Consider the following 13,260-nt stretch of genomic DNA (forward strand, 5'->3'; position numbering starts at 1 on the left):
ACGGCCCCTCTGCCCGGCAGCGTCCCTGCGAGGGGCCGGGGGTGAGGCCGGGGGGTGGATCCAGCCCGGGGTGCTCTGGTTTTTCCAAGAGGGAAGCTGGCGTTGTCCCCAGCCGGTCTCAGCAACTGGTTTCAGCGAGCAACACTTGGCATCTTTCTTTCCCGCTGCGAATGAAGTGTCACCTGAGGCATTTGCGACTCTCTCGACTGAAATAAATGTCTTTAGCTGTGTGACATATTTCCAGTGGCACGGCCTCATCCTGACTGGAAAAGGAGGCTTGAACAGTCGCATGGAAGCAGGAGGGGAAGATAAATTGCTCTGGTGAGGAGCCAGGCAGGCACACAATGAGGATGTAAATAAGAAACGGGGTTTGCACAGGAGGGAGGGGATGGGCAGTGCTGGGCTCAGGCAGCCCTGCGAGCCCGGGGCCAGTGCCAGAGCTCAGGTACCAGCCATGGGGAAACTGAGGGGTTGCTCTCACTGTGGGCATGGAGAAACTTTTCGCTTTGCTGCCCTGCGAATGTTTAAATCTACAATTAATCCCTGTTCAAGGGCCTTAAAATACTCTGGCATGAGGAGGAGGAGGGAGCTGGCAGCAGAGCTCTGATGGTTTTGGCCAGGGACAAGGGAGATGAGCCAGGTCAGGAGCTCCTGTGCATGGCTCCTGGGAGAGATGCCCCTTCTGCCACCTCAAATCTCAGCCACAGCCATTGTAGACCCCAGGGAACACCAGGGAGCTCAGGGTTCACAGCACTCCTCTGACACAGCTGAGGCCAGAGGAAAAGCTGTCACGGTGGAGGCTTTCCCCCCTGGCTCCCCGTCACACTCTCTTCATTCTCACTATCTAGCCAGGAGATGGAGGACCTGACTTGTCAGAGCAGACTCAATGCCAGGGTTTTGTGCTATAATCTGATTTTCTGGGACAGCTGCAGTCAATAGAGGCCTCGGCCTCAGAGCAAAGTGCTATGCTGGAGCTGTCTGTGGGTCTGTAGGGTTTTAGCTGATCCCTGACCATGGTGGAGCTTTTCCTAGGTGCTACCTGCCTGGAGGAAGGGGGTACACACACACACCCCCTCCCCCCCAACCCTGTTAGAGCTGATGCACAGAGACCTTTCTCCTCTTTCATCTGCAGTAGATGATGATGGAAACCTCCGTCACCAGCCTCGTGCTGAGGAGCAAACAAAGCCAGCTGCTTATCAGCTCGCATCAGGGCAACGCCAGAGGAGGATGGCCCCTTGTCACGGGCAGCTGCAGGAAGTGTGCCTGGTTAATTCTGCCTTTACCAAAGGTCGTGTGCTCCAGCACCAGCAGAGGAGCTGGTCCCCACTGCTCCTGGGGCCCCCAGACTCAGCCTGGTGCCGCATGGGAGCTCAGAGCGCCGGGTCCACCAGTGCCGCAGGGAGAAGCATCCTCAGCAAGTTTCTTGTAGCAAACGTGTGCACAGAGACACGGTCTGCTCAGAAATTGGAGTCACGCCTGGAGCTGTTGCTCCTCATGTAGTTACAGGAACTAATCAGATAACTGCAGCTGAACTATATTTACTAAAAATAGATTAATGGCACGACAGACGCCTGAAGATATGGTGTGCCCTGGGGAAGCAGGACTGCGGTACCTGGCAAGGCTCTGAGCAGGGCTGGCCATGACAGCAGCTGTCTGTTACTCTGATATACCTACATATAAGTAGATTTGTTTTTAAGGCAGAAAATCAACTCGTTCCCACCAGGGCTTTCAGTCCAAGTGGGCTGTTGTACTGCAGCACATGGGGGACTGTGAATGCAAGCATGAAGAGGCTGCTGGTGCCAGCAGCTCCTGCCCGTGCTGAGGGCCAAGCAGCAGCCCCGGGCCCACAGGGGATGGCACCTGCCCTTGGCTCGGCCATCCCCACCCAGAGACAGAGGGATGGAGACAGAGCAATTCCCATCAGAGACACTATCAGCAGCCTTGGAAGATAGTAATCTTCTTCACCTGGTGGCTGCAGGAAAAGGAGTGCAGGCTTGTTCCGTGTGTTGCTGGTAACAAACTTGGCTGGCCTCTGCTGTCACCTACTGCAGAGACAACAGCCAAGATTAAGGGGACTTTTCTCCTAAACACATGTGAACCTACCACCTCTTCCCACTCTCTATTCTGCTACAGGTCCTTTGCCAAGGGCACACACAGCTCCAACTCCAAAATCCTAGAGATGTTGTGGAAAAAGGACCTGACGTCAGTGGCCAACACCTGGATGGGAGGTGAGGGAGGGCAGCCAGGGACAAAGGTGACACCCTGCTCACAGGGCTGGGCAAAATTTGGAGAGCTCACTTTTATGGTGCACGTGAGCAGGCATCCCCTGGGCTGTCACACAGAGGAGTCAGCCCTGCTTCAGTGAGCATCTCCCTGTGGAGCAGAGAGTGTGCAGGGGAGCAGTGAGGCAGAGGGAGCACATGCAGGAGTGTGCACAGGGATTGTGCACAGGACTGTGCACAGGGCACAGGAGTGGATCCCAGCACACTGCCACACTTGGCACGTGAGGACTTTCTCTCTGCAGCCTCGGGAAGGGCCCAGCCCACGCAGTGCTGAGCAGGCACTGTTCCTTCCCTTGCCATGCATTGTTCTTCCCTCCCCACTGCTCACTTACCTTTGAACACTTCAATCTTGTTGCCTTTGTCAGTGTCGCTGGCTTTTAATTGAAATTCCTCAGACTTCTCATCAGCAGAGCCCATCAGTTATTTTTGTGTAGGAAGCAATTGTTTTGCAGCTGTGAAAGTTAAACTCCAGCATTTTGCTTTTGTCTCTTCCCTTTCTTATTTCACCCAGTCAAGCCTTACATTGCAACCTGCCTTCCTTGGTCTGGTTAGTTCATTTGATGTCTGTCCTGTGCCTGGTCTCCTGTTTCCAACTTGGGCTCCTCTGCTCCATCTTGAGGGGCAGCTCCCACCTGTGGCTCCCTCCAGCCTCCTGCATCACCATCATTTTCCCTGCAAAGCACCCAAAGCTCTGGAGAGCCCAGCCTGTTTCTAAGTCGTTGCTTCTTGGCATTCGAATCCATCATTTAATCGCAAAGCGACTCCCGTTGAATGCCCCACATGGCAGGATTGTTCAGCAGTGCCACAGGGCTCTGAGCTCCCTTTGATGCCAGTGGGACTGCAGGAGATTTGGGGGTCTGGAAGGTGCAGCCCTCCATCACACAGAGCAGCTCTGGTACACTGCAAACCTGCCCTGCAACCAGGCTGGCACTTTCAGCCATTGCAGAAGTTGCTGCTTTTGGAGCAATTGATGGTAACAGCAGCAACCAGCTCCCCACAGGGGTTTGCAAATCAGGGTGCTGGCTGGAGACTGTTATTTCAGCACATGCAGCCCAGGGACAAAGCCTGAGCACTCCCTCACCCACCAAACTGCCACCATTAGTCTCTGCTCCCTCTCCAAAAGGCAAAGTCAAGTGAAGAAAACATCTTTCCCCCGCACTCTGCAACTCCTGGCAATGTTCAAGAGGAGGAACCACACCAGCAACTAAAGCACCCCCCAAACCACTGCTAAGACATCACTTTCATGGGTGTCAGGAGGACAGGACAGGGTCCCTGTCCCCAGGGGCAGCCCTGCAGATCTGAGTCCTTTCCCCTGTTCTAGAGCCTGGCATTGTGCTGTGGAGGCATCTCAGTCACCTCCTCCAGAGCAGAGCAAGAGCCCTTTGCAGTAATAGGCTGGCTGTCCTGGACTCAAACTGGCAGATGAGATGTGGGGCCCAGCTCCTCCCTCTGCCTGGCTCCATGGCTGGCACCCTGGGATTGCCCATGGCACAGCACGGCACGAGGAGCTGGCAGCAGTGGCCGGGCTGAGCAGGGTACAGTGCAGCTGCAAAATGAGCCAAACCCCAGCAAACTCAGGGACCCCCCTTTCCCCGAAGGGTTTTGCTCCCTGCAGGGCAGCATCCCACATCCCTGCCAGCAGTGTGCTGGGACACGGGCCCTGCCTGGCACCTCTTCAGGCCCTGGCATTTCCCCATGGGCATCCCCAGGGAACCACAGTGCTGCACTGAGCCCCCCGCTGTCCACTCCTGTGCACAAAAGGGTGATTGTGCCAGATCCTAATGAGCCTGCACTGGGCTCAGGCCAGGAAATTAATTTTCCTTGTGCAAAGACCAAAAGACGCCAAGGCTTCAGCCACTGGAGGCCTGAGTGCAGGGAAGTCCCCAGCTCCAGCAGTCGCTCACAGGAGCTTCCAAACGTGATGAGGAGTTGGATATCCAAAGGGCCTTTGAAATGTGTCCTGCTGAGATGGAGGGAGGGCCAAGCAACAAATGCTCAGCCTCACAAATATGAGATATTTTCAGGCTATTTGATATATTTTAAATGCTCTTCAGACATGCCTAAGCAGCACCAAATATTTTACAAATATAACATCTCAGCTTAAGACCATCCACAGTATTTTGTAGCCATATACTGCCACATCCTGAGATGGGCAAGGGTTAGAGCATGGTTATGGTTTCAAAAGCAAGTGTATAAACATTCCAGGGTGTGTCCGTTATTCAGGCACGCTCAGTTGTCTCTGTCCCAGAGATGTTCACACCAGTCAGACCATGAGCATGAGCCCAGCTGGTGGCCCTCAGCATGGCTGCTTCCCAGGGCAGAGCCACCATGGCAGAGCCCAAGGAGCTTGAGCAGATAAACCCCCCAGCCTTGTGTCTCTGGAAGGGGTGAGCTCAGCACCGCAGAGCTGCAGAGCCACAGAGCTGCAGAACCACAGAGCTGCAGGCCAGCCCCAGCACCAGGACGCCTGTGGAGCTCTGGGGCCCTGTGAAATGCTAAGCAGCAGCAATGGGTGACCATGGAAATGGGCAGCTGCTCATAAAGCTGCTGCCCAGAGAATAACTCAACTGCTAAGAGCCAGGCTGGGAAGCAGCTTCTGCTGGAGTAGGTCCCTGCATTGCTGCCCGTGCTGGGCTCACCAGGACCTTCCCCGTGGCAGCATGTGCTGGTCCCTTGCTGGACAGTGGGTCCTGCTCCGTGGGAAAAGCAAATCCACCTCCTGGGAAAGCTGTGGGTGCTGGGGAGCAGCAGGGCCCCTTGCTGGCTGTTGCAGAGCTGGTGGATGAGGAACTGAGCCCTGGCTGTCCGGGGGGGATGCCGGTCCCTGCCCGTGGTGTGTTGTTCATCCATCCCTCACAGCCAGAGGGTGACAGAGCCCTGGCTGGAGCCGTGCGGCGCCAGGCGGTGCGGGGCAGCCTGAGGAGCAGTGGCTGCTGCTTCTCTGCCCGTCTCCGACACACCTGCAGCAGCGTCCGCGGGCTGAGCTGTCAGCAAGTGGCGCTGCTCCAGGTAATTAATCATCCAGACGATGAAGATGCAGCTTAGAGTTCTAGTGGTGTTTGTTAACGCTTTCCAAGGAAGGCTGAACATTTCCTCTCAGCAAAACTCTACTAAGTTGAGGCAATTACCTTTTTCTTCACAATGCCAACTCGCAAGCAGCACAGCCAGCCCCGAGCCCGATGGCTCCAGGCACCCTGAGCTCTGAAACACAACCAGCTGCAACAGACCTGCTCAGGCAGCCTCCTCTTGCCTCCCCTTTTTTGGTGATTTTACAATTTCCTGGTCTGCTTAACTGTGTTTCTTCTTTATTGCTGGAAACATCATCTTCCCCAGTGGAGCTAAGGGTTGTCCCAGCCCTGCAAATATTTCCTCTGCAAGTAATTTGCTTTGTGTTTTGGTTGTTCTCCTGTGATCAGAGGGACTAGTGGCCTCTGAGCAGCCGAGCACACATGGGAGCGAGTCAGGGCCACACGCAACCAGCTACAGCCAATTCCCAGCCAAAAAACTGCTGGCAAGCAAATTTTCCAAGCTGGCTTCTCAAAAGCGGGTGTGTTGTGGTGTGACAGACCCTGCCTCACTGGTGGTTCTGGGAACACCCTCCCACCCCTGCTGGGTGCTAGTACCCCAGGTTTTACCAAGCTAGGTGGAAGGAGCCTTACACTCAGCCCATCCTAAAGGTTTTGAACACACATTTCTGCCCCTGTGCCTCTCACCAGCTGCTGCAGCTTCATCAGAGTGTTCACTGCATTCAGCTTTTGAGGTGCAAACGGTCGCAGGGGCCTCTTTGCAGCAGGAAAAATTTGGGCCTTCACCCCCTTTCATCAACAGTCTCTGCAGTGGAAACAGGACCCAAGCTTGTTCCCAGGCAATGCTTCTCCTCCCCCTGGCACAGGGCAGGGTGATGCCACGGCGGGGGATGCAAGGTGAGGGAGAAGGGGGGTGGCGTCCTCAACCCCCCGCAAGGGAAAAAACCAGCACCTCTGGCCTCTCCCCGACTTTTTACCCATCTAAAAACCCAGGATGACTTCAACTCTCCTCAAAGCGAGACGCCAACTCCAGCACTGCAGTGCCTCCTGACGGCGCTGCGACATCAGCATTGCCATAGCAACGGGCCCGGAGCACCCGCGATTCGGGGGGATCGCGCTGCGGCTGCCCCGTCCCACCCGGGAGCTGGGACCACCCCCTGCCCGGAGCTGGGACCCTCCCCACCCGGGAGCTGGGACCACCCCCTGCCCGGAGCTGGGACCCTCCCCACCCGGGAGCTGGGACCACCCCCTGCCCGGAGCTGGGACCCTCCCCACCCGGGAGCTGGGACCACCCCCTGCCCGCAGCGATGTCCGGCGCAGGCACAGGGGCAGTCCGGGCTGCCCGGGGTCGCTGCATCGCGCCTTCTCTGTTTCCATCCTATTTTCGGACACGTTTGCCTTGCGGGGCTGCTCCATGAAGCCTTTTCTGCGGTTTTCTTGCGGAGGAGCGCGGGGAGGTGGAGGTAGAGAGCGCCCGGGCCCCGCGCACCGCCCCGCCGCGCCGGGAGGCCGCGGTGAGGGGATGAGCGGGTCCCGGCGGGGTCTGATCCCGCCCTGCGCTCCGCCCGAGCCCCTCTCCCCGGAGCAGCCCCCGCGACAGAACCAGCCTGGGCTCCCGGGACCGTCCCACTGCTGTGGCTGGAGCTCGGCAGACCACGGGGAGTTTTGGATTTACACCAAAAGAGGGAAGATTTAGGCTAGGTAGGAGGAAGAATTTTTTGACACTGAGAGTGATAACACACTGGCCCAGGTTGGCCAGAGAGGTGGTAGATGTCCCATCCCTGGCAACATTCAAGGTCAGGCTGGATGGGGCTCTGAGCTGCACAGGCTGCCCAGGGCAGGGGTGAAGGCCCCATCCCTGAGGGGATATAGAAGCCATGTAGATGTGGTGCTGAGGGACATGGGTTAGTGGTGGCCTTGGCAGGGCTGGGGAAACGGTTGGGCTTGATGATCTTACAGGTCTTTTCCAACCAAAACGATTCCACAATTCTATGATTCTATGATGTAGTTGAAGATGTCCCTGCTCACTGCAGGAGAGGTGGACTGCATGACCTTCAAAGGTCCCTTCCAACCCAGAACATTCTGTGGTTCAGGGATTCTGGATCTGGCTGAGTTGTGAGTTGCAGCTGGGGAATGGGAGGTGAAGAAGGCTTTTGTGGGGGTCCCTGTCCAGGTAGCCCCTTTAAGGATGGACTATGGCATCATGTAAGCATGACCCTGCTGACAGCCCCCGAGCAACAACCTGCAGGGAGGGAAACTGCTGCTTCCTCCCAGGAGCAACAGAGATCTGCACCTCCTCCGGGGCAGCTGTATCCCATGCAGAAGCACATGGGACAGATCTCTGCCCCTGGACACCTGCTAAGGACAAGCTGTGCTCCTTCCACCAGACAGAAGGACTCCCCAAAAGGGGAAAGAGTGGAAAACTGAGTGCTATGGCCATATGTGAGTACAGCTGCCTTCCAAAGGCACCAAAGCTCGTGGTGAGGTGGCAAAAAGTTCAACAGGGGTATTTTTTCCTGCCTACTTCAAACCACACACAAGGTACAGTGGACAAATGCCACTGGGGGCAGAAGGCTCCCTGTCCTTGCCCAGCTATTCCAGCTCCCAACCAACCTCCAGCTGCACAAAGTGTCTCCTCTGTGGGCCACGGACCCAGCTGGGTGACAAGGTGGCCCCACTGCTCCTGCCGACACACTGCCCCATGTGCAAGTGTGACAGGGGATTCCTGGACAAGAGAAAAAGCAGCAGCATGGGAGGGCAATGTGGGGCAGAGCCTTGCTCCTGGTGTGTTTTACAAGCAGCTGCTATTGTGTTTGATGTGAAGCCCGATGTGGTGCCCGTGCAGAGGATTTTTGCAGCACACAGCTGCGGGGAGCACAGCTGGCCCTGCACCAGCTGCCCCAGTATAGAAATGTATGGAAATGCAGGGCTGGAGAGGGGGTGCCTCAGGGTCCAGGCATGCACAGTCAGATTTCAGGGCTGTCCGGGTGCTGCTGAAGACATCTGCAGGACTTTTGGGATCTGACTGGAGGAGCCTGGAGGCAGCAGTGACATTCCTGGCCGGCCACAGCTCCGTCACGTTCTGCTGACCACACTGTATCTGCTGCTGCTGATGTCCTGGGTGCATTCAGCCTGCAGGAGTGGTGGGAAAGGGAGAATTAACACCCTCTTTGTTGGGATTTTAATACTGCTTCAAGTAAACAGTGTTGAGAAACTCTTCATTTGCTTGCCAGTAGGAGGAACCAGGAGAATCCCTTCCCCACAAGCCATTCCCAGCCTTGCAGTGAGCAGCAGCCTCCCAGTCCCAGAGTACAATTTCCACTTCCATCATTTTCTGCAGTTTGCGTTTTAAAACCCATCCCTGCTCAGCCCCGAGACCTTCCTCCAAGACCAAAAATTGTGATTTGATGTGAACAAATTATTCTCTTGCAGCTGTATCAAGATTTGCTATTTTCTTTCCCAATCAATTGTTTCCTTGTTTGTTGCCCTCATTGCAGCTTGGCAGCTCTAGCTTTTGGGGGAGAGCACTTAACTTCTGTTGGATTACATTAGTGATCTAATCTGTTGATTACAATCTCTACACAGGATATTTTCTCCTTGCTGTTATCTGAAAAAATATGGGCATCAGTACTGAAGAAAGGGGGGGGGGGGGAAAGCAAAAAGCAATTTACAGTTGAGGGAGTGGAAATAAATACATCGTAGTCACATGAGGAAGTAGCAACTGCTGAGCTATTTTGGGCACAATACATCATGCAAAAGATGATGTGTCTTTCAAGCAGATTTCAAATCCAAATGGCACAAAATGTTTTCAGAAAGTGAATTCTCACATCCGTTCAGCACCATGGCAAGGAGTGAAACCGGATGCTGTCGGGCTTCTCACTGACGGTTTGTGCAGCGTTTGGGGAAGGGAAGCCACAGCCCAGCTGGTATAAACCAATATCACTGCTTTGGTTTCAGCGGGACAACGCACAGACCTCAAACCCCACAGGTGCTTACAGGCTTTGTTGGATCAGGACGGTCCTGGATCAAGCACACCTGGCAGAGCAGGGAGGGGTGAGCAGCTCTGGGGTGCAGCGCAGGCTCCGTATCCCGCAGTGGATCCATCCCTTGTTCCCTACAGACTCCTACATGCCCAAAATCATGAGTGGCTTAAAAACATCCTCCATTATTAAAACACAAACTGACTGTCACCCTTGGCTAATCAGGCTCTCCTTTCCCGAGCTTTCAAAGGCTGCCCTGTGCCCGAGGCGGAGGGAGCTCAGCCATGCTGGGCTGCTTTCTCTCAGGCAAAGAAAGGGTGCTGGGGTTCTGCCTGCTTGCTGGAGCTGGGGCGTGGGGTCCACAGCAGCCATCGGGGGCCATGTGGTGAAAGCCCACCACCCCAAAGCCAGTGCACCCACACAGACATCCGCACTGGGAACACCCCAGGGAGGGTGTTTTGCACTGACAGAGAGACAAGTTTTGGGCAAGACCAGGCAGCAAGAGAGGCAAACATGCCCCCATCTCCCCCAGGTCTATTCTCAGAAGAGGAACAGCAGGGGTAGGAGGCTCTGAGGCTCCCATCCTTCATCTGGTACCACCCTGAACAATTGTTCTGGCTCCCTGCTGCTTGCACTCTTTGGATGCTTGCGGACAGCCAGCATGTCTCTCTCCCACCCTTTTTTGTTGTGGTTTCTCCCTTGAAAGCTGCCAGGCAGATTTCCTGACAGGGCCCCACTGACACAATGCCTGCTGTAGGGTGTCAGGACAGCAGCTCCCTGCACACTGACTGTCAGAGCACTGGGGAAGGCTGGAGAAGGCTGGGGAAGTCATGGGGAAGCAGCAAAAGCAGATGGGAGCAAGGGGAGCAGACCCGAGAGGCAGTGGGAGCTCTGGGCAGATGCCAGCCCTGCTAGGCTGTGCAAACTGCTTCCAACAAATACAAGCTGCCCCTCACCCTGCTATCTGGGCGGCTGTCTGTTGGAGGGATGCAAACTCTCTGTGGGCAAGTGACTCACCTGTACAGCCCATCTCACAGAGGTGCTTGCAGAGAGCACTTCAAGAGGTTTTCATAAAGACAGGGATTGCTGCAACAGCCACAACCATACAGACCTCCCTCCAGTTTTGCTGGTGGATAGTCCCGGGGATTCCCGCGGACATTGCATGCCTGACTCCAAGGCTCAGCTGGAGTGACGTGCTGCACTGAACTTAAATGTTAGATACAAATATTTGAAAGGGTGTGGATGGCTGCAAGAATTAATGGAATTGCATAAACGAAGAGCAAGATGCTCTTGTTCTCATTTAGCAGAAACCCTGCAGAAAATTTTGTCCAGGTCGGCAAATCTGAGCAGCAGAAAGGGCTTTTGGTTGGCACCTCAGATATCGACCCAGCATCTGCCTCCAGAGGATGTGCAGGGTTCACCTCCCTGCCTTTGGGCCCTGTCGGTGTCCCTGCTCAGAGCACTCCTGGCAGGGAAGTGCTGGGCACCATCAGCCTCCAGCCACTTGCTGCCTGGTGCCAGGCTTCCACCTCTCCCCCAGGCTACCACACACCTCTGTGCTTGCTGTGTTCATGGTGGGAAATCTCCACTGGGTTGGGCAGGAACCTCTGGCCCTGGTTTGCAGAGCGATCCGGCATGGAACAAGATGAATGGTTCAAAAGCAAGAACTTCTTCCATGTTTTATTTGAGTTCCCTTCAGCTGAGGGCTGGGAACGTGTTCTGCACACACCACCAGGCAGGAACACAGCACATGTTAAATACTAACAAACCAGGGGCCCCATGAAATTACCAGCTATCAGCCCTTTTCCTCCACTGCTTTCAGATGGGGCTGGGTTTTGTTTTGGAGACACCCTCTGTAGGGACAGAATTATGCTTCCTTTGGTTGTGACCAGACTTTATTTTAGCCATATTCTTCCATCACTGTAAATGAGCACCCGTTCAGATCCCTGAGGAGCCATCACGGAACAGCAGATTGAGCTCTCCGGGTCACGGCCAGTGCCCTGGGCCAGCGCAGGGTGCGGTGGCACCAGCCGTGGGTGCAGAGAAGGGGAAGCCCACCCCTGTAGTGTCGAGGCAAACAAAGCATCCATCCAGCAGAAATCCACGCTCTGTTGCCTGCCCTGCCTGCTTCCTGAGATGCTCCCACCAGGATACCCCTGCCTCCCGGGATGCCCGTGTCCCCCAGCATGGCCCCTGTTCCCTGGGATTCCCTTGCCTGCCCAGGATCCTCCCGCTTTGCAGGAATGGCCCTGCTCCCCCGGGACCCCCCTGCTCCCCCGGGATCCCCCTGCTCCCTGGGATTCCCCTGGTCCCCCACGATCCCTCTGCTCCCGGGATGCCCCAACACCAGGGGATCCGCCTGCTCCCCGGGACCCTCCTGCTCCCTCTTCCAGCGCGGAGCCCGGTGCCCGTGTCCCGCAGCGCCGCGCCCGCCCGGCCCGCACCGCCGCCCCGGGCCGCGCGGGGGGTGGGGGCGGCGGGGCTGGAGCGGCGCCGGGTTTCCGCCGGGCGGGAGGCGGAGCGGGGAGGCGGCGGCGGGCCCGGGCGGAGCGCAGAGCCGAGCGGCGCCGGGCCGGGGCTGTCAGGGCGGCGAGCGGGAGCCCAGCGGGCCGGGCCGGGCCGGGCCGGGCGCGGAGCAGCGCGCACCGCCAGCCCTGCGGGGGAGGCCGCCATGGCGGGCGGGCGCTGAGGCGGGGGCGCGGAGCGGCGCGGAGCCCGGCGGAGCCGAGCGGGGCGGGGCGCGGCCGGGCCCGGCCGGCCGGCCGGGGGAGCGGCGGGCCGGGGCCATGCCATGCCCGTAGGGGAGAGATGCCTTTTGGAAATGGAGACACTGGATCACAGCGCAAACATGGCGTCCCCGTGGCGCGGCTGCCGCTCTCGGGCTGGTGCCTGCTCTGCTCCCTGCTGTGCGGGGGGCTGGCGGCCGCCCGGGCCGCCCCGACCCCCGCCTGCCAGCCCTGCGCCGCCGACTGTACCTGCACCGGCCCCGCCTGCCTCGTCAACTGCTCTGCCCGCGGGATGGAGCGCCCGGGGACCGGCATCCCCGCCGCCGCCACCGAGCTGTGAGTACCGCGGGCCGGGGGGTGCGGGCTGGGCCAGCGTGCGCGCCCGGCAGCTCAGCCCGTGCTCCGGTGTTGCCCTGGGGGTTGTTTCTGCGTTGGGCCGTGATGGGGGACGGGACGCGTGACAGCCGGGACCAACGTGGAGACAGCGCGGAAAGTTTGCCGGGAGGCTGCGGGGTCAGAGCCGGGCTGAAGCGGCCCCAGGACGGGAAAGAGAGAAAACGGCGTCAGGACGCGGAGTGTGCGGGCCCGGGCGGCTGGGGCAGGGCTAGCGCGGCTGGGCTGGTGCCCCCCAAAAGCTCTGGCTGTGGGGACGTGCCGGGCTCCGCACCCGCAGGCGGGTTTTCAGGATTCATCCCAGCCCGGCTCATCTGCCAGCGCTGCCCGCGTCTTGCGGAGAGTTGGCGGCGGGAGGCAGCCGTGCTGCGGGGCGGGGGGCAGCCGTGCTGCGGGGCGGGGGGCAGCCGTGCTGCGGGGCGGGGGGCAGCCGTGCTGCGGGGCGGGGGGCAGCCGGCAGGGCTGCCGGGCGAACGGAGGAAAACATTACCTGGGGATAGGTCAGAGAGAGCTGCGGGGGCTGCTGCGCCGGGGGCTTTGTGCCCGGAGGTGAATTTCTGAGGTTCTGGGGGGAAACCGCGGGAGGAGAGCAGTTTTGGGAAATGAAGAGTTGCATGTGGTTTGAGCACTGTTAACAGCAAATCCAAAAGACTCAAGGAGTTCAAATATAAGTTTCTTCATGAGAGCGTCAGGATGAGATGGCAGTTGTTGTGTTTGAGCACAGACAATGATTTTGTTGTTTTGGGAAAAATCAGTCGGAAAGGTGTGTTTCTTGCAGGGGGGGTAGAATGGTCTGTGTACTCTCCCTGAAGTAAAGTTACTGTATGGTGCAAAAACCAGACTTAGGGGAGAA

The 13,260-nt window shown here is 57.6% G+C and overlaps 1 protein-coding gene across 1 annotated transcript in view; it reads left to right on the forward strand.

The window, feature by feature from the left end:
- Window positions 1–11,918: 11,918 nt before the first annotated feature.
- PKD1 (polycystin 1, transient receptor potential channel interacting) overlaps window positions 11,919–13,260 on the forward strand; it is an 89,402-nt gene continuing 88,060 nt past the window's right edge. Inside the window, exon 1 of the mRNA XM_051631717.1 lies at window positions 11,919–12,350. Coding sequence (XP_051487677.1) covers window positions 12,097–12,350 — 254 coding nt within the window. The 5' untranslated portion in view covers window positions 11,919–12,096. The remainder of the gene's footprint in view (window positions 12,351–13,260) is intronic.

This window comes from Apus apus, chromosome 14, assembly GCF_020740795.1.
Source record: "Apus apus isolate bApuApu2 chromosome 14, bApuApu2.pri.cur, whole genome shotgun sequence".
Classification (NCBI taxonomy): domain Eukaryota; kingdom Metazoa; phylum Chordata; class Aves; order Apodiformes; family Apodidae; genus Apus; species Apus apus.